Raw genomic sequence first — 24,802 nt, 5'->3', positions numbered from 1 at the left:
AGTATTTTCCCCATCCCATTCTTCAGAGCATGACAAAGCACCACATGTGGTTAGAGACCTCTGGCTTGACACTGCATGCATGGATGGGAAATAGGTACTAAGCTCTTCCTTCAGTGCTAGCACAGGGGTGTCATTTCACAACAGCGAAGTTTCTTCTCCTTGAGGTTGTTAAAGGGGCTCGGAGGTTATTACTATTTGCTGGGCTCTGGCTTTGTGTTACGCCTATGCTGTAAACTTCAGTTGTCTCAACTCTATAAAGGGGCATGGTTATACCCATTGTACAGATGAGGCCAACGTGCATTTGTCCAATCAACCATGAAGACCCAGACAGGGTCCTAGGGATAGATATAAAAACAAGGTGCACGTGGGCTTGTTGACATGCTGGGAGCAAGTTCAAGGGCCACAGGCAGCTCCAGCCACTGAGTGGACAAAGGACTGGAGGGGCCACAGAGGGCAGCTAGGAGGCAGGTGTAGTGAGCAGACAAGAAAAGGCCTGGACTTAGAACCAAAGTCCAGAGTTTGCAAACTGCATGGCTGTGTTTCACACTCTGTCTAACCCTAAAGCCTCTCTTTACACCCTTCTGATTCTAAACAACCTTTCATAGATGAACCTCTATTTCTGTTTTCCTTTAATCAGAGTAACCCATTCTTGATGGAGAAAGATATATTAATTTTCTCTTTTGGTTTGCTATCTGCGTTTTTATATACACTGATTCATGGTTGGTGGTGGGAAAAACTTTAACTTTGGGAAACTGGCACATTTGGGAGTTTGGATAAAAGCGATGCCCCTAATTTCCTACTCAGCGAGGGCACAGGGCAGGGTGGAGGCAGGAAGGGTCAAAGTGCCCAGGACTTGCCTCCATTTCCTGTTCACATTCCACCCAGCAGAGCCCAGTACAGATGGGTGGCTGTGCCTCCAGAAGGTGAGGCTCGCAGGTGAATGGGGGTTGAATGTGCTGGACTCATCCCAGCCCAGCACCCCACCGGTACAGCGTGAGTTGGGACCACGAGGCAGCAAAGTCAGTAGGATGTGGAGTCATAGTAAGAAATAACACACTATGCTTCAGTTGCCCTCTGGCTCTCAGCCCTAGCAGACAAAATGTGACTGTAATGGGGCATCGGTTCAAGCAGCAGAGAGGATCAAAGCTCATAACTGGAGACGAGGCAAGGGGTTGGAGCCCACATCCCAGGGAAGGGCTGCCTGTGAAGGCCAGAATCTGCTCTCCACCCACAGACATGCCAGGGGAAAGAGGGATATACCATCCCCAGGCACAGGAACCGGCTGGTTTATGAGGGAGGATTCAATGGTTGTGGAGGATGGGCTGGGAATGAGTGAAAGGCAGAGTGTGAGGTGTTGGAAGGTTCAGGGGCTCAGCCATGAAGGACGGTGCAGACTGCTTGGGCTGGCCAGCCCCCTGCTTAGCACCCCAGCTTGGCTGCTGAGCAGATGAAGGGGGCTCATAGACTATATATATGGGTTACCAGCAGTCATTAGCTTAGAGAGCCTACTCTCAGAATAGGGAAAAAATGGATCCTAAGTACAAAGAATTTGAGATATTACCAGATAAGATGTAATCTGAGTTTCAGAAGCAGCAGCTTATAGAGGAAGGAGCCTGTGACTTGAGGCCAAGAGGTTTGTGATGCAGCCTCCGAAACCTACTAGCTGTAGGCCTTGAGCAAGGACCTTCACGACTGGTCTCAGTTTCTTCCTCTGCACATGGGGCTGTGTCTGCCTCAGAGGTTTTACATTAAATGAACTGACACATGCAAAGCACCAGACACATAGGAGACGCTGAACAAATGCTGGCTTCTCCCCTGCCAGGAGGCAGCGGGGTCGAGTCTAGGGTGGACGTACTTAGGGAGGAGCTGTGGGGGGAACCCAGGCAGGTCATGGAGGATGGTGGGAGAGAGGCTGGGATCCCCTTCTGCCAGAGGCAGGGTCTGTTTTCTGTGGTTTTCACACCACGTCCCTTGGAACTCGGTGGCCTACTTGGGCTTGGAAGGAAGAGAGGACAGTGGGACTGAAGATCAAGTGATTGGGGTTTGGGAGACCCCTCGGACCAGCAGTGTTTGTATCTGATTAGAACCCTGGGATTCCATATAAGGTTTGTTTGGGAAAGGTTCTAAGTAAGTCAAGCCCAAATCTGAAAACTGCAGAGATAGTGACCTAGAAGGCAACTTTCAGTGTGAAGACTTTATACTATGAGATGAAGCTTTAGCACTGGCTAAAAGAGGGCTGGCTAGATGCCCTCAATCCACAGGAAACATTCCTCGGGGGGAGGGTGGTGCGAAATAACACAGCTCTTACCAGTAAGAAAGACTGTGGGTACTACATTACAGACTCGAAAGGCAAGGGCTGTCTTGATGAAAGATGGGATATGACAGGTCTTGGGAGATATCCAAGGACATGCGGGGATATTTTCCTGATTGAATAACTCTGCATTAATCAAGTCAAGTTTTCCTGGGCTCTCCCAAGTGCACAGGGATGGGCATCTTAGAGAGTGCTCTTTGGGGTCTCAGCACATCTCAGCACAAATACAGAGCCTCGCCCCAGCGTCAAGAGACCGGGCAGAGACTGGGCTGTCTGCTGTGACTTCACAGCCCTTACCTTCTTCAGCTCTTCCTGGACACTCTGGCTGTTGTCTTCAGAGGACAGACTTTCCTTCCGGTTCTCGGACTCGGTCTTGGGCTCGGATTCCTGATCCTCCCCAGAAGAAGTCTCCTTCTCACTCATTTTCCTTGCTAGCTCGTACAGCCTGTTCCTCCGTTTCTCTTCTGTGGTGTCTGTGCTGGCCCGGGGGTGCCGAGCCTCACTGCTGGTGTCAGTCTCTGATAAACCACCTGGCACCTGAAGGAAAGCCAGAATCATGAGCTGAAGACCCTCTGCTACAGCCCTGTTGTTCCCGATAATTGCCAGGTAAAGGTCAGTCCTTTACATGAGGCTTCCCTGATGGCTCAGCGGATAAAGAATCTGCCTGCAAGGCAGGAGACATAGGAAATGGGGGTTCAGTCCCTGAGTTGGGAAGATCCCCAGGAGAAAGAAATGACAACCCACTCCAGTATTCTTGCCTGGGAAATCCCATGAACAGAGGAGCCTTGTGGGCTCCAGTCCATGGGGTTGAAGAATCAGACATGATTTAGCGACTAAACCACCAAAGGTCAATGAAAATGAAGGTAAACTAAACCAGAAAATGAGGCTCTTGCTTGATCTGCTTTCCCTATGGATGAGCTCTTACTTTTTATTCTTACTTTCTCAAACATATGCATCTTAACACTTTGTTAGAACTTTAGGCAGAACCAATGCAATACTGTAAAGCAATTATCCTTCAACTAAAAAAAAAAAAACAAAACAAAACTTTAGGCAGGTGAGCATCTGTAGTCAGAAAAGTGAATTCAGTGTTTTTCATTTGCAGAATACTTATCCAGTGGCTACTAGGGGCATCACTGTGCTGGTACTGAGGATGCAAGTCTGAGCAAACCTCCACCAGCTCCCAGTGGAGGAGACACTAAAACCCTGCTAAGTGCAGAGAAGCAGGGGTGGGGATGGAGGCTCTGACAGCCCTGCTAAGGGGCGCCTGATGGGAGGGCTGGGAGTTAGGGAAAGCTGGCTTGTGGAAGTGGTGTTTGAGTTGAGATTCAAAGTGCAGCAGTTACCCAGCTAAAAGGGAGAGAGGAAAGAACCGTATTCTGGGCAGATCACAAAGATTTTGAGATGGTGTGAGGTTCTTGTGCACAGTTAAGGAATATTATGCCACCTTCCCTTGATAGTCACACAATTACATCTCTGGCTCCTACCGTCTCCTAGAGCTCCCTCTATGAGTAGAGCCCTGACCGGGCCTGGGAAACTCCAGGAAGACATGGAAATCGTTAAGTCTCACTCTATTCTTCACCTCATGTTGGACAGATGTGTATGGAATTTTAACAAGATAACCCCCAGAGTACCATCAGGGTCCACTGCACACAATATTAGCTTTTGAATTTCCTCTTTGAGTTGTTCTATCTGTTTAAAAGGCTTGGTCTTTCATGACTTTTATTCTTTATTGAAGAACTCCCGAAGAACAAAGAGAAAATGTACTAATTCTGTAAATAAAACTCCTTCCATCTTGCAATTATTATCTGGGTTCATTGGATCCTTTTATAAATCTAAGACACATGACAAGATTTTCATGATCTCATTTTCCTTATCTTTGGAAATATTTTGCTGTTTTATTATCCTGGGAATTATCTTTCATCATTACTCATCAAATACTTCCAATTATGCTAAAAAAGAGACTAGAATAACAAAAGAGAAAAATGGAATTACTTAGAAGGATGATTCAACATGGAAATAAATCATCGTCATTTTGAGTCTGCTTTTAGCTCACTGTATACAGTTGGGAATTCAAATTTTTCATAATGGCAAAGGAAAAAAAACTGAGAGAACAACATTTCACAATTATTAGATGACTCAGAAGATGAAGTTGGAGAGCAGCTCCACAGACTCGAACGATGATGGATGAAATTGGTTGTTTAAGTAAAATCTCAGACCAAGAGTCTTCAGATGACAGTGGCCTAAGTGAATTTTCTCAAACCCAAGAATCAATAAGTAAACAAAGAATCGATGAGTAAACAAAGAATCAATGAGTAAACAATGCATCTATCAGGATAAGAGAAAAGATGGTGTTTTCATTCAGTTTGTCATTCGACAGGAATGGCTTCATCACACAACATTTCGCAACAAGAATCTAGACCATCCTGTTCTGCTAAAAAGGTGTGGCAGATTCTTTATGAAGTTCATGTTTCAAATTCGCTTGATTCAGTTTATAATTGGACAGATGCTTAAAAGGGAGCTGTTTATATAAAGGCAATTAAAAGGAGACAGATGATAGAAGTGAAAAAAAAAATCACCGGACTGATAAACAGGGTCCCTTGGATGGTGATTTTTTTTTTCTGGCCCTGAATAAGAATCAATGGTGAGGACCTCAGGAAAGGTGGCCGATGCCCCCAGGATGCTTGAGAAGGAGGCCTATGGTCTTAGGACTTGGGGGGAGCTCCACAGGAAGAATGGTCTCTGAGCAGGTTCTTGAGAGATGAGGAGCATTTTAATATGTTGACATGGGATAGGCATTGTTGGTGAGGAAGCAGCAGGACGGTTAAGACCCAGGGTGCATGAAGCTGCTCGGCACAGTTAGAGGAATAAGGCTCAGAGGTGGAGAGCATGGGGAGCTTCGGGGTGTGGAGAAAACAGGCCTGGGTCAGACTGCAGAGGAGTAAGCGTCCGCCAGGTGGAGCTAGTGGTAAAGAACCCACCTGCCAATGTAGGATACCTAAGAGATGAGGGTTTGATCCCTGGGTTGGGAAGATCCCCTGGAGGAGGGCATGGCAACCCACTCCAGTATTCTTGCCTGGAGAATCCCATGGACAGAGGAGTCTGGCAGGCTACACTCCATGGGCTCCCAGAGTCGGACATAAATGAAGCAACCTGGCACAGCACAGCAGGCGTCTGTCTAAGGAGTGAGCTTTACCTGTCAAGTATCTCTGGGCTCTTGGGTCTCCCCAGGCTGCTGGTGGCACCAAGGGCACTCAGAAGCTGGCTCATGGAAGATCTTGGGTGTTCCTGGAAGGTTGAGCACCCAGGAGCTCCCTAGAGTAGAAATTAGGTAGCTGACCAGGAGCTGCACGACAGGGTTGGAAGTGGATGAAAGTGAGAGCCGAGGTGGGGCCTGAGGGAGAGATCCAGGGTTCTAACTGAGCACACAGGGGCGGAGCCTTAGACACTGGTGGGATGCCCAGGCTGGGGGCCAGTGCAGAGGATGACTTGATGAACAGGGGCCCCATCACTGAGAGATCTGCAGGGACCAGGAACACTGCTCGGCTCTCAGAGGACGCCAGAAGGCCCCTCACAACCCAAGATGGTGAAGCTGGAGAAAGTGGAGGGGTTGGATGACTGGTTATTTACTTTAAAAATACAGTTTTAAACAGAAAGTTGCAAGCGGCTAAGTGTCTGTTGGATTGGCTGGTTTTACATTCCTGGCTCTTCAGAGTGGGGAGACTGATGAGGAAATTTAAGGAAAAAAAGTTGCCTTTTCTTTGCACATTTCTATTTAGTGTGTGGAGTGCGTGCGTACATGCTCAGCTGTGTCTGACTCTTTGTGACCTCATGCTCTGTAGCCCACCAGGCTCCTCCGTCCATGGGATTCTCCAGGCAAGAATACTGGAGTGGGTAGCCATTCTCTTCTCCAGGAGATCTTCCCGACCCGGGATCAAACCCAAGAATCCTGCATTGGCAGGTGGATTCTTTACCACTGAACCACCTGAGAAGCCCCTAATGTGGCTGCTGTTGCTGCTAAGTTGCTTCAGTTGTGTCTGACTCTTCATGACCCCATAGACTGCAGCCTACCAGGCTCCGCTGTCCATGGGATTTTCCAGGCAAGAGTACTGGAGTGGGGTGCCATTGCCTTCTCTGCCTAATGTGGTGATTCTGGCTAAATAAGGATGATGTTATTGTTGTTCAGTTGCTAAGTCGTGTCTGACTCTTTTCGACCTCATGGACTATAGCCAGGTTCCTCTGTCCTCCACTATCTTCCAGAGTTGGCTCAAATTTATGTCCATTGAGTTGGTGATGTTATCTAATCCTCTGCCACCCCCTTCTCCTTTTGCTGTCAGCCTTCCCCTGCATCAGCGTCTTTTCCAGTGAGTTGGCTCTTCATATTAAGTGGCCAAAGTACTAGAGTTTCAGCTTCAGCATGAGTCCTTCCAATAAATATTTGGGACTGATTTCCTTTAATATTTGATCACTGGTTTGATCTCCTTGCAGTCCAAGGGAGTTTCAAGAGTCTTGTTCAGCACCACAATTCAAAAGCATCAATTCTTCAGCGCTCATCCCTCTTTATGGTCCAACTCTCACCTTCGTACATGACTACTGGGAAAACCATAGCTTTGGCTATATGGAACTTTGTTGGAAAAGTTGATGTCTCTGCTTTTTAATATTCTGTCTAGGTTGGTCATAGCTTTTCTTCCAAGGAGCAAGCGTCTTTTAATTTCGTGGCTGCAGTCACTGTCCCCAGTGATTTTGGAGCCCAAGAAAACAAAATCTGTCACTGCTTCCATTTTTTCCCCTTCTATTTGCCATGAACTTATGGGACCAGATGCCATGATCTTAGTGTTTTGAATGTTGAGTTTCAAGCCATCTTTTCACTCTCCTCTTTCACCCTCATCAAGAGGCTCTTTAGTTCCCCTTCACTTTCTGCCATTAGATGGTATCATCTTCATATCTGAGATTATTGATATTTCTCCTGGAAATCTTGATTCCAGCTTGTGATTCATCCAGCCCGGCATTTCTCATGATGTTCTCTGCATACAAATTAAATAAGCAGGGTGACAATATACAGCCTTGTTGTACTCCTTTCCCAATTTTGAATGAGTCAGCTGTTCTATGTCTGGTTCTAACTCTTGCTTCTTGACCTGCATACTGGTTTCTCAGGAGACAGGTAAGGTGGTCTGGTACTCTCATCTCTTAAAGAATTCTCCACAGTTTGTTGTGATCCACACAGTCAGAGTGTAGTCAGTGAAGCAGAAGTAGATGTTTCTCTGGAACTCCCTTGCTTTCTCTATTATCCAATGAATGTTTGCAATTTGATCTCTGGTTCCTCAGCCTCTTCCAAACCCAGCTTGTTCATCTAGAAGTTCTCGGTTCATGTACTAAGCCTAGCTTGAAGGATTTTGAGCATTACCTTGCTAGCATGTGAAATGAGTACAATTGTATGGTAAAAGTTTAAATACCTGATGACAGAATACTCCTTCAGATAAACTAACATATCTTCTTTTCCAAGAGATTCTCTGCAAGTTCTTTATCTGTTCAGTTCAGTTGCTCAGTCATGTCCGACTCTTTGCGACCCCATGAATTGCAGCACACCAGTCCTCCCTGTCCATCACCAACTCCCGGAGTTCACTCAGACTCACGTCCATCGAGTCAGTGATGCCATCCAGCCATCTCATCCTCTGTCGTCCCCTTCTCCTCCTGCCCCCAATCCCTCCCAGCATCAGAGTCTTTTCCAATGAGTCAACTCTTCGCATGAGGTGGCCAAAGTACTGGAGTTTCAGCTTTAGTGTCATTCCTTCCAAAGAAATCCCAGGGCTGATCTCCTTCAGAATGGACTGGTTGGATCTCCTTGCAGTCCAAGGGACTCTCAAGAGTCTTCTCCAACACCACAGTTCAAAAGCATCAGTTCTTCCAAGTCCTTTATACTAATCTTTAATTTTTCGTTTTTGTTTCATTGATACCCTAAAAAAAGCACATTGTGGGTGACAGGCCAACCACCTTGCCACTGAGTGCTGCCAGGGGATTGCCATTCCTTTGTTTGATTTATGCTTCTGGTGGTGCTAACAGGTCTCTTATATTGACAGTATTTAAGTTTTAATGCAGCCATTCTCAAACCGGATACCGTCTGAAAATTCTTGGGTAATCCATGAATTCCCAAGATTGAGAAATACAAAGGTAGACATAAATGGAGGCGATGGGGACGTGAAGGGTGGAGGAAGGAACTGCAGGGTTCCTGTGGCTGAGCATGGCCGTGTGGTGTGGGTGAACACTGCTCCGGGTGCTGCACACACAGAATCTCATTCAAGAGGCCCAGTCGTCCCCTCTGTATCCCTGAGGACACTAACATGAGTAGGCTGTCCAAGGTCACGTGGCTAGAGTGTGGCTGAGCTGAAGATGGCCTGACCCTAAAGGCCAAGCTCTTTGCATTCTTCCAAGATAAAGCTAGAAGCTCCACACTAAACCACACTCCCTGGAGGGAGACCAGATTGCAGAACCGCAGAGCAGGGGAAGAACCCGAGATGCAAAGGAAACCTCTTGTTTCACAAGGGGAAATTATAAAGGGGTGAGGAGATCCTTTTTCTAGCGGCACGCTGGCAATGGGTACTCAGATTTTCTCAGTCCCCCTTTCCTTCAGTCAGCCTGGTGGTCTGTCTTTATAGACCTTGGAATCCTGCCTGCTTTAATTCAGAGCAGCTTTTCTCCACCTCAGCCTCATCACCACCATCATCCAGATTCTCCGCATGTTTTAAGGGAGGAAAGTCAACGTCTTCCAGGCTGGACAACCCCAGTCCTCGAATTGCTTTCCCAGAGCTCGCCTTCCAACCATCAGGCCACTCGAGGTGGGGCGGTGGGAGCCTCTAGTCTCCTCCATCCTCTCCAAAGGAGGCCCACTAAAGGATTACTCTCAGAGGTCACACGTCAGACCTCTGAATATACCCGGGTGTCCTGGTGGCCCTCGTCAGCCCCAGTGATGAAAGATTCTGATCCTGACCTAAAAATCAGAATTTCGGCAGCTTGCTTTTAGGTATTATTTCAGTCGACTACAGAGGAAAGCCCCAAAAGGCTAACTAACCCTAGACACTCTTTACACAGCAAATGGCCGTGGTTCTACGTGCAAATCCCTTGGCATACACAGTGATCCCGAATTGGAGAAGAGCAGAAAGAGCCTGGGGCTGGCCGACTCCACCGATGTCCCATTTCTTCTGCGGGCCTGGGAAAGCTCTGTCTCTGGTGCCTTCAGGTGGAGGTTTATCCTCTCCCGATGTATTGATGTTAACCCCAAACTAGATGTATTCACATGCTGTACTCTGGTGAATAAGGCATTTAAAAAATAACCGGTGTGATAAGAACAGTCATACCTACAAAAATATACGTCAAATCCTTGGTCAGCTTAACAGGGTGGAAATGGGAAGGTGGAACCTGGAATTTTATCAGACTTAATGCTGAAATACATCTGCCTGCCTTGAGGAGCACGCCTCCCGGTGTGAGGGTCTGAGTTGGGCCAGTGGAGCTGCACAGGGGGGCCCAGGCCTTGGGGACCAGTCTGGTGAAGGGGGTTATGGGAGCTCAACAACTGGATGTCAGCTGAAAGGCTCAATTTTAACTTTTATAGTTACAGGTCGGTTGTTCTGGTGTGATTCCCAAGCTGTTCTCTGAGTCCTTCGTATTATAAAATTGACTTAAAAATAAACAAGAAAAGTGCAAGTACTAGTCATCCAGTCGTGTCTGTCTCTGTGTGACCCCATGGACTGTAGCCCACCAGGCTCCTCTGTCCATGGGATTCTCCAGGCAAGAACACTGGAGTGGGTCATCTTTTCCTCCTCCAGGAGATTTTTCAGATGCAAGGATTGAACCCGGGCCTCCTGCATTACACGCAGATTCTTTACCGTCTGAGGCACCAGGAAACCTCAATGAAATCTGGGACGCAGATCCCTCTTCCAGAGCCCAAATCCCTCTGATGGGTGGGCTGTGCCCCTGGTCTGTTTTCCCTCTGGAATCTCCTGTCTGGCAGAATTAACTACGCCATTTGTTGAAACAGCAGCCATTTTTGGAATTATGGCAATCTGTGCAAAATACCCAGAAAACCATTAGCCTGGACTTCCCAGGTCAGTATTTATATGAGGAATACGCATTTAAGTCACAGTTATTTTCATACTGACTACGGTTGGCCTGTCACTTTGTGGAAACATCTTTTAGGAAGGAAGCAGCATTAACAGTGAACTTCATCTTTTTTTTTTCTCTCTCTGACTCAGCATTGGAACTGGGTGTAGATTCAGTCACATGATCCTTGGATTTTGATAGTGTTCAGTACCTGGACTGTAGTGCCAGCATGAGGGTCAGAATCTTAGAACGGGCACAAAGAGGCTCCTAAAGAATCATGTGCTGAACTTCAGGTCAGGGGCTGGGATAGTGGGGCTGAGGGCTGTTCCCGATCCCCTTCTTTTCATTGCCAACGACCTGCTACCTGCTGTGAGTGGGCTGGGTTCCAGTCCCTGCTGTAATGTTGTTACTTAGTCACTCATCATGTCTGACTCTTTGTGACCCCATAGACTATAGCCCTCCAGGCTCCTCTGTCCATGGGATTCTCCAGGCAAGAACACTGGAGTGGGTTGCCACGCCCTCCTCCAGGGGATCTTCCCGACCCAGGGATAGAACCTGTGTTTCCTGCATTGGCAGGCAGATTCTTTACCACTGAGCCACCTGGAAAGCAATCCCTACTCTAGAGAGAGCTCAACATTTCCCTCATGGGGTGAACACGCCTTTACTGCCACAGGAAGTAAAGGCTTTAACTGACAGGTAGCCCCGCTATTTAATATCCGCCCAAAGTAGGGCCACAATTTAAGTACAGCAAAACAAAAGTCATCATTTTTGGCCCATCCATCCTAAGTCCCTTCAGTTGTGTCCAAGTCTTTGTGACCGTATGGACTGTAGCCCACCAGGCTCCTCTGTCCGTGGGATTCTACAGGCAAGAATACTGGAGTGGGTTGTCATTTCCTTAATATCCAACAGAGTCCTGGTTAAAAATGTAAAGCTCTGAGCACTTGTATTCATGCACATTTCTCTTCCCCACTGGGGAGAAAACTTAATAATTCATCAGGGCCTATGACACAAGAATGTTAAAGAAAAACTGTTATGTACAGTAAACATCTCATTGCTTTCTAGACTTGTTCTCTGCAACCAGCTAGTCATGGAGGCACCCAGAAATTCTCACTAACAAGGGGAATGACTTGACAGGTCATTGTCTAAGATTTTTCTTCTGTGCAGGGGGTATTTGATCAAACATGCTCTCAACTGTTTCCAAGTTACGATCTGTACTTGCGGAGGCTGCCGTGGAGGTGGGAGTGAGAGGCATGAGGAACCGGCAGCCTTATCTCAGAGCAGCTCTTTAAGTTTTCATGTAAAGGAAGGTTCCATGCTAACAAGCTATGAAAATCAACGGTGAGGAATTGGGGTGGAGAAGTGGGGACTCTCACCCTTTAGTCTGTGCATTGGAGGGAATTCAGATACAGTTTGAATTAGACTGAAGGCCTTGCTTGGGAGTGTTCTCTTAACACACCTCAGAGGTAGGTGGATCCGACAGGTGGCTCACTGTTCGCAGGTGTGGGGGGTGTTGTCACTCCACAACCACCTTGCGTGGTCTTGCAAGACATCGCAGAGTGCCTCTCTTTGAATTCAGAGCTGTACAGCACTCATGGACCAGGGCCTGGGGGAGGCAGCCATCCACTCCTTGACAGATCTCACAACCCGATCCAGGAGCAGCTCGGACCGGTAGAGGTCAGGTTATTTTGGCCCCTCGTAGGCCCAAGCTGACTGGGCTGTCCCTAGAGTCATGTACTGGCGCACACTGAGTGGCACTGTGAGAAGCGGCCTCCAAAGTGTGTGTCATTTGAAGCAGTTCATGGAGGGGGCTGTATTTATTCTGTGTTCTCTCCATGAGGACCCGTGGGATAAATTTCTCTGGGATCTCAGCTCCAGGAGCAGCATCTTTTAAGGAATGGATTTATGATTCTAATATGGCTTCCATGACTCAGAAAACTGCTCATAGTTTCCTGCAGATATAAGTTTAATTATCCAATAATGATTTGATGACAACAATGTTAGATCTTACCTCATGCTGTGTGCGTGCTGTGCTTAGTTGCTAAGTCCTGTCTGACTCTTTTGTGACCCTTTGGACTATAGCCTGCCAGGCTCCTCTGGGATTTTTTAGGCAAAAATACTGGAGTGGGTTGACATGTTGTGACATTCCAACATGACACTTCCATGTTGGAATCTTCCCAACCCAGGGATCAAATCCGCATTTCTTGAGTCTCCTGCATTGCAGGAAGACTCTTTACCACTGAGCCACCAGAGAAGCACTTCTTACCTCCCATTATCCCCAAAAGTAAAGTACAGATGGACTGAAGAGCTAAATGCAAAATTCAAATCTATAAAGTATTAGAAAAGAACAGGAAAACATTCTTAAAACCTTGGCGATTTAAAACTTTCTCAAACAAGACACAAAATTTAAAGGAAATGAAAGTAACTGATAAGTTATTAGTAACGAAATGTTTTGCATGTAAAATATACTTAAAGTTAAGGTGAAAGTGATAGACCAGGGGAGAGTATTTTCAGTGTGTCGCCATCAAAGAAGTAAGATCTACAGTGTAATTCGAAAATAAATTACTAAAAATCAAGAAGAAAAAGTCTGACAAAATAATAGAAGGAACATATAAATGTGTCTTTCACAGAGGAAAAAAATGCAAATAGCTGTAAATATAGGGAAAAATATTCAATTTCAGTAGTAACTATGTCAACTAAAAAGAAATATATTTTTTTCCTCACATAAAGTTGGCAACAATGTAACAGACTGACAACACCAAGCACTGTTGACAGCATGAGAAAATGTGCCCCACAGTGTGTGGCTACGCAGGCTGCTGGGAAGTTTGGAGAGTTTAATTTGGGGAGTACTCATTAAAATTAAAGATCCATTTATGCCTCAAGTCAGCACGTTTACTCCTGTACTTGTAGAAAGAGGTTTGCACACTGGTACTTTCCGCGGTATTGTTTAAAACCCCAAACACTGGAAAAGCCCTGAATGTCCATCGTTACAGGAACTATTGATTGTGGGTCCCTCCCCTCCTGGAACACTGGGGAACTGAGGGGGTTGGATGTTTGGAGCGACACTGGTAAAGTCCTGTGCCTGGTGCAAGGTGATAATAAAAAGCCTGACTTGGATCTGATTTATTATTGTTTTAAAATTCTCATCAGGCAATGCCTGCATATTGCTTGCATCCTGGGCAAATGGCTCCCACTCCCATACTTCCCCCCCTGGGGACCACTGGGATGCTGAGATCTGTGTGCTCTGACCTCTCCATCACTTACTGTTAGGAAGAAGGGGTGGAAGAATAGAGGGAGTAGCATGCCAATTTTGCTGAAACACAGGTACATTTACAGAATACTATTTCTAAATGTGCTGTACATATATGATGCACAAATACAGCTGTAGTCATTTGGCGGGAGAGAGCAGGGATGTAGGGTTGTGGTCAAGCAGACTACATCTGTGGTGGTTTAGTCACTAAGTTGTATCCGACTCTTGGAATCCCATGTACTATTGCCAGCCAGACTTCTCTTTCCATGGGATTTTCTAGGCAAGAATACTGGAGTGGTTTGCCATTTCCTTCTCCAGGGGATCCTCCCAACCCAGGGATCGAACCGGGGTCTCCTGCACTGCAGGCAGATTCTTTACTGACTGAGCTACCAGGGAAGCCTGACTATATCTGTATGTTTTAATAACGTCTATGTTATTTATATATTTGCATATATACATATACTTATAAGTATGCGTGTGTGCGTACTAAGTCACTTCAGTCGTGTCTGACTCTTTGCGACCCCGTGGACTGTAGCCCGCCAGGCTCCTGTGTCCATGCGGATTCTCCAGGCAAGAATACTGGAGTGGGTTGCCATGCCCTCTTCCAGGGGAGCTCCCCAACTCAGGGACCGAACCTGCGTCTCATGTGTCTCCTGCATTAGCAGGAGGGTTCTTTATCACCATGCCATCTGGAAAGCCCTTATAAGTACACAAATAGTTAAAGATATACATTTATATACCTTTTCTTTTTTGAGGGGAGAACTGCCCTAGGAAATTAAGCAGAAGGGAGGATGGGGAGGAGGGCCAGGGTTTTGAGGTCCCCAGAAGTTCAATGCCATCGCCACCTAGTGGGGAGGAGAGGACACTGCCAGGGAGGCAGATAGCCTCGGTCCTGGGTCCTTTCTGCTGGCCCTCGCCTTCTCCCTGTTGATGCCTCCTAAGACTCATCAGCAGAAGACAACTTACAAGTCATCTTAGAATAAATAGGGAACTTCAGGCACCTAGTGATGATGGATAGGTGGCATTTTATACTTGCATTTCAATCACGCAGACAACCCCCAAGAATATCCCTTGAGGCAAGTCACCCAGAGTCCCTGGAAAACTGTCTCCACTTGAGCTAGATGATACTGAATCACAGTTGAACAGAATTTTATAAATTTTTCATTTACGATCACGACAAACTCACATGGCAGATTTGTAATGATCTTATTTTACAGAGGAGAAAGTGAGAGCCTAGACCAAATTTCTAAGTAATATATTAGCAGATCAGGTAGCATTGATGCTAAATCCTGTGACCTGAAGTCCTCTGAGGTCACGACTACCTTAAAGGGGGCCCCAGGATCGGGGACCTGGCTGACATTCATAGAAGCTGATACATTTACTGTAGCAGATGCTGGTGATGTCCTGGGCTGTATCCCCCTGGACCTACATGAGTTGCCCACAGCCATGGGGGACAGTTTCTGACCCACTGATGGTTTTCCACCTCAGATCTAGTCTCTCTCCATCTGAGGGATTTCTCAGGCACCATTCATGCAAACCTGTGTATAAAGTTTAGGCCCACCCTGGATGGGACCTCTCTCTACCAGTGGGAGATAGGAGACTGGGTAACTGCTGCCCATCTTCTAGGGGCAGAATTCTGAGCTGTGACCCACTTGGCTTCTCCACAGGTCCCTGGTGGGATGGAGCCCCAGTGGCCTATGTTGTATCTTCACCGGCCTTTCTCATTTCTTGGTTTCACTCTTGGGTTTCCTGGGATTGCTTCTCTCAAAATCTACAACCAAATTTTTAATTCCAGACCTGCTTTTTGTGGAACCCCAACTGAGAATGCAGGGCACGGTAGCTGGGCACTGTGGGAGACGCAAGGATGTTCAGAGAGTGGGTGTGGTTTCCCTAGGGGCATAAAACGTCACAATAGTAATGTGACCTGTGACCTGTGTAATGTGAGTGGCAGTGATGATGTGCCTACAGAAGACAGAGGCAACCTGATAAGCTCTTCCACAGGCTCGCGGTTTCAAACAGTTCAAAAGGGCATTTGAACTTTCCAGGCTTCACTGGCATCACTTTAGAAAACATTGCTGTGGGAAGGCCCCCGTTGGCATCACAGAGTTTAATACTCAGTCCACGGTGATCACTGTGGAAGAGACCACCATGGATGGCCAGGGAGAGGTGAGGGCAAGGTCACAGCATGTTCATAGACCCAGAGCTGGGGATGAGCGGGGTGTTTCCAGGGAATAGCAAGTTAATCTGGATGCGGGTCCACGAACTACCTGACACTGTAAGTAAAAAGAGAGAGAGAGAGAGTGCTTGCTGCTGCTGCCGCTAAGTCACTTCAGTCGTGTCCGACTCTGTGCGACCCCACAGACGGCAGCCCGCCAGGCTCCACCATCCCTGGGATTCTCTAGGCAAGAACACTGGAGTGGGTTGCCATTTCCTTCTCCAATGCATGAAAATGAAAGGTGAAAGTGAAGTCGCTCAGTCGTGTCTGACTCTTAGCAACCCCATGGACTGCAGCCCACCAGGTTCCTCCATCCACAGGATTTTCCAGGCAAGAGTACTGGAGTGGGGTGCCATCGCCTTCTCTGAGAGAGTGCATAGAGGAGTGTTTTTCTAGGGAGAGATTCTGTAGCTTTAATCAGATTCTCTAAGGGGGTTCATGAGCTAAACCATGAGGGAGGAGGCACTGAGAACTCTCGAGATAGCTTGTGATGGGAACCAAGAATCACAGATGTTAGTAAACTGCGCCCTCAGTTATGAGATCAAAACAACACTGCCTGTGCCCTTGTTTGTGTTCTAGGAGAGAGCTCAGCTCTTAACAAAGTTATCTTATCCACTCATCACAACCATCCTCTGAAGTGGGTTCTAATATTATCCCCATTTGACAGATGAGGAAACTGAGACCTAAGAAGATGCCTTGTCCAAAGTCACACTGCTGGATTTGAACATGGGCAGGCTGATTCTAGACCCCATCCCCTAACTCCATGCCAGGGGCCCTCAGACTTTAACACACAGCAGAATCACCAAGACAGCTTGGGCTCCATCCCCAGAATGTTGGGTTCAGCAGCTCTGGGGCAGGGACCAAGGATCTGCATTTCTAGTAAGTTCCTAGGTGCTATGGTTGCTGCTGATCTGGGGGCCACACTTTGCAAGCCCACTTTGAACTCTAAGCTCTCATCTCCAGAGAGGAGGGTACACCTCCAAGAGTTGTGACCTGTGTCAGCAGCAAAACCAAGATAAGAACCTGGGTGTGTGGATTCAGAATCCAGGACTATCCATGCCACTCTTGCTTGGAGAGGGGCACAGCCTACTTAAAAATGAGTGGGTGCTTATGTGCACCCTGCTTTATTACCTGATGTGTGTCCAGCTCTGGGGGATGGCCGCTGGGGGAAGGCAATTCCTTGCTTAGCTCCTCGGAGCACCCCCGGGCCCTCCTCCACCTTCTGGCCCTCCGATCTGCGGCGTGGGGGGCCTCCTCAGGCTCGCTGCTGTCTGAGGTCTCCCTGCCAGCTGCCTGAAGGTTGAAGTTCACATCCAGTTCTCCCTGTAGGCGCATCTTCTCGGCTGCAGGGTTCCGGGGGGCCTTCCTCTGCAACCAAGACAGCCTGGCCCGGTGCCCAGCTTCTCGGGATGAGCCCACCGAGGAGGTCTCTGAGTCGGACCACATGGCCTCGGGGTTGGGTGAGGGCCCAGAGGAGGCAGAGGGGCCTTGATCTGATCCTGGAGCCTGTGTGGGCTGAGTCTGGGGTTCCCCGGGCAGAGCCCGGGGCTGCAGGCACAGCGTGCTCAAGGCCTCCCTCCAGTCAAAGTCCTCCTCGCTGTCGGAGCCCAGCTCATCGTAGGCGGACGCCACGCTGGAGGCCGCCTCCAGGGCCTGAAACGCGCCGCTCTTAGGTTTGGCCAGCAGGCGGGCTGGGGGCAGAGCCCCATCCTTCAGGGCCATCCAGTTCCCATCGGGGCTCTGTAGAACTGGGGCCACCACTGCGGGCAGGAGGGAGAGAGAAGCCAGAGAGGGACTGTCAGTGCCTCAGAGCGAGGGGCCCCTCAGACAGCCCTCCTCCTCTGCCCCCCTCTTCCTAGAGCTCTTTCTGGTCTCCCCGCCCAGAGTGGGCTCCTCCTTCCCTGAGTTGCTGTGATAGCCTTTCTCGTTCACTCCAGTATCCATCCTGGCTTCTGGCTGACCATGCAGAGGGCTGGGCCCTCCTCCCTGGTGAGAGGGGCCCTGCGGCAGGGGCTGGGTCTCAGTCATCCTGCACTGTCCCGAAGACAGCTCGTGCGGAGGAAAGAGCAGAGGCTGGGAAGTCAACTGTAGGGATGCTGTGGGCTGAGTAAACCCACCTCCAACTCACACTGAGAAACTCAAGAGCAGGGACTGTCCTCAGACCGTTATTTCCCCGCACTGAGCACACGTGGTGTAAACAGCAGATGCTCAGTCAAGGTCTGGGAAGTCAGAAAGTGTCCGGGGGGATACGAATTTGTCAAAGACACTGTCAAGACTGAAAGTGGGTTTACTCAGCGTCCCTACAGTTGACCTCAGCCGTGGACCAACAGGCTCCAGACCTGGCCCTTTCCCTGAGGCATAAACAGAACCTCTGAAACTAGTCCATGGACATTAACCTTCTGGGATGACCTCTGTACCTCCTCTGTTCTACATTTCTGCTCTGCTGAGATGGAGCAGTGCCCCCGAGGAGTAACCTGCTTCCTGCGAAACAGATCAGACATCTTTCAAGACTTCTGGAGTTAGTCTGGACAGCTTAGCATGTCAAGGGCCGAGTGGTCCTCAGAAAAACCAGCAGTTTTCTACGCAAGTGCTTTCTGTTCTTTAAGTCTTCATCCTGAAGGGTGCATGGAGTTTTGAGCTGCATATGAAATCTTTTTTTGTGTGTGGTGTTGTCAAGCTAAGTTTTTGTTTCTATGCAATGATAAAATTACACGTAGGTGCCTTAGTTTAGAGAAATTTATGCACAAAACATGTTTTGAAAACCAAGATCCTTCACAAATTTATTTGGAATGCTCATAACCCAACAGGAACTGTTTTGTGAAATGGACTGTCTGCTAGAAGTGCTTATCAAACTTCCTAAGTCTGTCCATTTCTTAGTCTAAATTTTGAAATGCTCTTGCTTTGTTATTTGTTTGCTGTGGAGACACTTGTTAACATGAGTAGCTGAAGAGTCCTGATGCTTGGGTCTGGGGACCACATTAGCTGTGGTATCTTGGACGCTGAAATGAATGCCCTGCTAGTTTGGATTGGTGTTCCTGTGAAAGTGAAAGTTGTTCAGTCGTGTCTGACTCATTGTGACTCCATGGACTATACAGTCCACAGAATTCTCCAGGCCAGAATACTGGAGTGGGTAGCCTTTCCCTTCTCCAGGGGATCTTCCCAGCCCAGGGATCGAACCCAGGTTTCCCACATTGCAGGTGGATTCTTTTCCAGCTGAGCCACCGGGGAAATCCAAGAATACTGGAGTGGGTAGCCTATCCCAACTCAAGGGGATCTTCCCGACCCAGGAATTGAACTGGGGTCTCTTGCATTGCAGGTGGATTCTTTACCAACTGAGCTCTCTGGGAAGCCCTGGTGTTCCTGGCCTACATATAATAAGACACTGGCTCCTAGTCCACACAGAACAGGCAGCTGAAGTGGGGCTGTGCAGCCAAGTGATCCGAACCCACCTGCCCTCTGTCTCACAGGTCTCAGCAAGCAAACTGCCCACATGGGAAACATGCCCACCTTATATACAGTGTGCTGCGTGAGAGACCCCGTGACTTAGTGGCCAGACTGTCCCAGATGGGCACACCCCCACTCAGACTGATGGTAGGAGGGGCTGAGCAACCTCACGACAGCCAAGCAGCCTCCCAGCAGCATTTCTGAACCCCGCAGAACAGTTACTTGTCTGGTCCAGCCTGTCCACGCTCTTCCAGCTGGGCAACGCCTCCTCCTCCCTCGGGTGCTGCTCCCTTGGCTCCCTTGATGCAGCCTCCAGCGAAGGGGTCCTCAGGGCATCTTCTCTGCTGAGTGAGAATGCAGACTGCGACCGCTGTGCAAAGAAAAGAGGGGAAGGCGTGACCTCATCAGGCACAGTTCCCAGGGGGACTGCCTTCCAATCCGCAGGCACCCCACCGCATGGAGATGACACAGCTGATGGTAATGGCTTTTCTCGAGATTCAGAAGCTTCAAATCAGTACATCCTGCTGTGAAAGTATTAGCTGCTCAGCTGTGTCTGTCTACAATCCCATGGACTGTAGCCCGCCAGGCTTCTCTGTACATGGAATTCTCCAGGCAAGAATACTGGAGTGGGTAGCCAGGTCCTTCTCAAGGGGATCTTTCTGACCCAGGGGTTGAACCCAGGTCTCCTGCGTTGGAGGCAGATTCTTTACCATCTCAGCTACCAGGGATGCTACATCATGCCATATAATGGCACAAATGGTTCCCCATTTATTCCACTGCAAGTGGCCAGGCCTCCCAGAAAGCATCAGAGATGTAGCAGAATCCAACAGAGCTGGTTCTTACAACGCTCCTACTTACCCATTCTTCCAGCTGAGATTTCTCAGGGCCAATTGTGTGTGATGAAAATAAGAGCATATTCCCTTCAGAGACCTCCAAACCTGAGCGTTTCAGCAGTGTAAGTAGAAAACTGTAGTACAGTGTAAGTGCTGTGATAGGTAAGTGAACCAAGATGGTCAGCCCACAGTCCCAGAGACTTTGCAGCACATTCCCATTTAGTTAAAATAAACTCTAACCTAAGGACAAGTGGTAGAAAGGACTGACAAGAAACATGTTAGAACTGTATCATTTCTGTATGTTACAAATGTAATTTCTAGAATTTGTAGCTCAGATGTTCTATACAGGGAATTTCATCAAACAGAAAGAGACCAATTTTTTCCATTGTCATTTAATGAGAGAATTCTCTTCTCTTGGGGATTTACTTTGCTCTTTTTATATGGGCGAAACGGAGGAAGGAAAGGGCCAAGCCACAGAAAGCATCTCTGACTGTGATGTGAAGCAAAGTAGTATCTCTGACTCCGGCCTTAGGCAGTTTGGCGCCACCTGCTGGCCAACATCAATACTAACAAGCCTACTGCCTTCTGTCCTCGGGAGAAACGAATGGGCTTTCCTCCTCTCCCACCACAGATGCTGAGAGTAGGAGACAAACGGGGAGCGTGTTTGGAGAGTTGTGGGCAGGGCCCCCAGGCAGCTGAGGCTGGACTGGGGACTCATCAGTACCTGGGATCCAAGATTACTTCTGGTGCAACACCTTGACTGAGTGACTTAATTTCCTGAGAAGCAGAAACCTAATCTTTGCTCTAGCTTCCCAGGTGCTGCAGTGCCAATGCAGGAGACGCGGATTTGATCTTTGGGTTGGGAGGATCCCCTGGAGAAGGGAATGGCACCCCACTCCAGTATTCTTGCCTGGGAAATTCCATGGACAGAGGAGCCTGGTGGGCTGCAGTCCATGGGGTCGCAAAGAGTCGGACATGACTGAGTGAGCAACTAAGTGCACACGCACGCACGCACACACACGCACACGCGCGCACACACACACGCGCGCGCGCACACACACACACGCGCGCACACGCGCGCACACACACACACACAATTTTGCTCTGCGCACAGTAAACGAATACTAAGTGGGAGCTTTAAAAACCCGTTTGAGAATAACAAAGGAGAATAGCAAACACCAGCTGAGGGATATCCGGGTGAAAAAACTGAGCATCATGACTAGGGTTTGGGGAGAGGACAGTGCACTCTGTAGCCTCACCCAGAAGGATGGCTAACAGTCTGAGAAAAGAGGGCTGAGGACTGGGGCCCAGTATCCCCGTAACCACAGGCCAGCCTGGGGCCCACGGCCCTCAGATACGCGCATCTGCACACTCTCCTGGAGAGGGCGGTACAGCCAGTTCTGGCCCAGAGAGTCGTAGGAAGCTTCTTCTACTTCCCCTCACAAGACCTTGAGGCTGATCCAGGAGGAAGATGCATTTGCAGAACAAATACAGAGCCCTTTAAGCTGTGTGCCAAGGGTCACGACCTGACTCCTCTCTGATTACAGAAGAGAGGACCACAGGCCTCCAGGTCTGCTGTTCGATGCAGCAGTCACAGGTTAATGCAGCCCAGGCGTGGAGGAGCTCTCCCACTCTTATTGATCAGGTAAGATTCTGTGTGCATTCAGTTCAAACAGGCCGTGGCCTGTGGTTTGAAACCCCGTTCCTCAAGCTGGGCTGAGAGTCCTGATGCTTTAATACTGTGTTATATGACACTGTATTGCAACATCTGTTTTTCTGCTGGGGTCCCCACTAGACTGCAAGCAACTGAGGGCAGTTAAAGGACAGTTAATGGTGATAGCTCCTGGCACTGCTGCTAAGTCGCTTCAGTCGTGTCCAACTCTGTGTGACCCCAGAGATGGCAGCCCACCAGGCTCCCCCGTCCCTGGGATTCTCCAGGCAAGAACACTGGGGTAGGTTGCCATTTCCTTCTCCAGTGCATGAAAGTGAAAAGTGAAAGTGAAGTCTCTCAGTCGTGTCCGACTCTTAGCGACCCCATGGACTGCAGCCTACCAGGCTCCTCCGCCCATGGGATTTTCCAGGCAAGAGTACTGCAGTGGGTTGCCATTGCCTTCAGAATTGGGAATCAGTGAATGTTTACTGTGGAGTGAATAACTCGAGGCAGGCCACAGGGTAGGTTTTTAGAAATGCCTGTTGATGGTGATGATCTTACTAACTTCTTGGATGACACTGGGTAGCAAGAGAAACAAAGAAGAAGCCCCCTGTCATCCTCACTTATATCATGGACAGGAAGGTCTTACTTGGAGGAGAGCCAGCCTAACACACTCATCAAGTGGTTTTTGGCCCAGTGTCAGTTCCATTATTCCCAGGGCATGGCAAGCACTGATCCTGTCTCTGGTGCCCTGAACAGCTCTGATACTTGACAACAACAAAGGTTTTCTTGGGGCTGGGTATTCGGGAGCCATCTATAATTTTGGGAAATCCTTGACAGATGATGAGTGGCGATCATAGAGGAGAGATCAAGGCTGACAGTCTGTTGGCAGGTGAAGTTATTAAAAATGAAGCAAAAAGTCCTTCCATGTCAAACTGCCATCTATTCAGGGGGATACACCCTTCTTTTTAAAATCTGGCTGTGCCATGTCTTAGTTGGGGCATGTAGGATCTAAATCCCTGGCCAGGGATCGAACCCTGTACCCTGCATGGGGAGCGTGGAGTCTTGGCCACTGGACTACCAGGGAAGTCCCAGAGGGACATACCCTTGACATGCCTCCCACCTTGGACTGGCAAGACCCCCCCCACCTTCCGTGTAATCACACAGATCTTCCTGTCTCTGCTCCAGTCATATTCCAACTTGTTGTCTCTTCCACGGACTGTGAGCTCCTTGAAAATGGTCTTCTGGGTGTGACCCTCAGTCCCACGTTTGTGCCTGATTTTGTAGGATTATAACACGGCCTGACTCTAAGGCGCTGATGGCCTGTTGCCAGGCGCAGTTATTCCTGTAGCCTCCCCTGAGCTGTTTTCTATACCCTGGCCTTTATTTTTCTATCTTCAAACTTCACACTATAAATCACAAAATACATGTTTAAAAGAGAGAGGAAATGATAGTGTTTCATTTTGCAGTGGCTCAAACAGTATTTTATTTCTGTATGTGTGTGTCAGTAAGAGGTGGCTGGGTTCCACTTCTATAGGACAAAAATGCTCCCTTACTTACAAAAGCCAAGATCAAAACAAGAAAAGTCCTTCTCTGGTCCCAACAGGGAAGATGAGATCTATGTTTTTCATGAGTTAAGGATGCCAGGCTTTCATAATCTATTTCAGGCAAGCCATTGTTTCACACTAGGGAAAAAAAACTACACCCTGACAATCACGAAAATCCCTAGAGAGCTGCCTCCAGCGCATCTCAGGACACTGCTGGTCTGCTGTCTCCAGCCAGGGTGGAAAAGCCCCAGTTCTGAGACCTAGACCCAGTTTTGCCACAAGTTCATTGCAATAAACATATGGCCCAGAAGATGGCGCCACCACGACACTTTTACTTGCCAGTTGGATCAACCTAGAGGAAAGTGATGGGATCACTTGGTTAATTTATTTGCTTTATTATCCTGGCTGGGCACCCTGTGCCCATCCTTTCACTCCCACCCACGGCGTCTGTTTTCCTTCCTCTTACCCACCCTAGGGTCCATGGAAGAAACAAGGCTGGCGATGTCAGCAAGGGCAGGCCTGAGTTACTGTGTCTGCACATCTATGCTGGGAGGCTGGGCGTGGTGGGTGGAGTCCACGGGTCCAGGAGGCCTTGCAAAGATGGACTGAGAACTTCAAATCGGCCCCACCTCTTAACTCTTGGGGCATGAAAGTGTAGTAGGTTGGGTAAGGGGTCCATGCCAGCTCCTCCTCCTGGGCTTCCCTGGTGGCTCAGAAGGTAAATAATTCACCTGCAGTGTTGGAGACTCGGGTTTGATCCCTGGATTGGGAAGATCCCCTGGAGGAGGAAATGACAACCCACTCCAGTATTCTTACCTGGAGAATTCCAAGGACAGAGGAGCCTGGTAGGCTACAGTCCATGGGGTCACACAGAGTTGGACACGACTGAGCGACTAACACTTTCACTTTCATTCTAAGCCTCAGGGATCAGTGCCGTGCCAAGCACACAGAGTGCACTCAGTAAGCATCCGTCAAAATGACAGCCTTTATTACGCTCCGCCACTGAGCCAGGGCCACACCTCCATCCCCTCACTCTGTCCGACTGGGGACACATGAGTGACCTGCAGCAGCTTGGACCACTTGCCCACGAACAGGGTTGGTGAGGGGCAGAGGCAGGGCTTGACCTTGGGCCTGTCTGGCTCCAAGGTGATGCTCTGCTGTGCCCTCTTGGTGCTGTGCCTGACACCCTTTCCTGAAAGCCCGGGGACGACGCACTCCTGTCTATCAAACCTCAACCCAGCAGGATGTGCCATCCAATCCAGCTGGTTCTGAAGCTTTAGACAAAACTTGCAGGGTGATCATCAGTTACTTTTGTTAAAGCTTCCTCTGCAGTCACTGGTCCCCTGAGTGGGCAGCAGCATCCTGCCCTCCCTGTATCTCTTGCGATGGTATATGGTTGCTATGACTGCAATGATTATCATCATCACCAACAGGGCAGACTCCCTGGGGCTTCAAAATAGTCT

The 24,802-nt window shown here is 48.6% G+C and overlaps 1 protein-coding gene and 1 long non-coding RNA gene across 4 annotated transcripts in view; one reads left to right on the top strand and one right to left on the bottom strand.

Annotated features, from left to right (window-relative positions):
• LOC139178576 (uncharacterized) overlaps positions 1–9,513 on the top strand; it is a 65,756-nt gene extending 56,243 nt beyond the window's left edge. The window contains exon 4 of the long non-coding RNA XR_011562940.1: positions 9,395–9,513. This is a non-coding gene — a long non-coding RNA (uncharacterized lncRNA). The remainder of the gene's footprint in view (positions 1–9,394) is intronic.
• MYRIP (myosin VIIA and Rab interacting protein) overlaps positions 1–24,802 on the bottom strand; it is a 227,019-nt gene that overhangs the window by 41,350 nt on the left and 160,867 nt on the right. For all 3 annotated transcript variants that reach the window (XM_070776113.1, XM_070776111.1, XM_070776112.1), the window contains exons 9-11: positions 19,531–19,678; positions 16,996–17,624; positions 2,609–2,848 (exon numbers count right to left, since the gene is read on the bottom strand). In XM_070776113.1, coding sequence (XP_070632214.1) covers positions 2,609–2,848; positions 16,996–17,624; positions 19,531–19,678 — 1,017 coding nt within the window. The remainder of the gene's footprint in view (positions 1–2,608; positions 2,849–16,995; positions 17,625–19,530; positions 19,679–24,802) is intronic.

Source organism: Bos indicus, chromosome 22, assembly GCF_029378745.1.
Source record: "Bos indicus isolate NIAB-ARS_2022 breed Sahiwal x Tharparkar chromosome 22, NIAB-ARS_B.indTharparkar_mat_pri_1.0, whole genome shotgun sequence".
Lineage (NCBI taxonomy): Eukaryota > Metazoa > Chordata > Mammalia > Artiodactyla > Bovidae > Bos > Bos indicus.
Note: the sequence above shows the minus strand (reverse complement) of the source record. Positions and strands in the feature narration are given on the sequence as shown.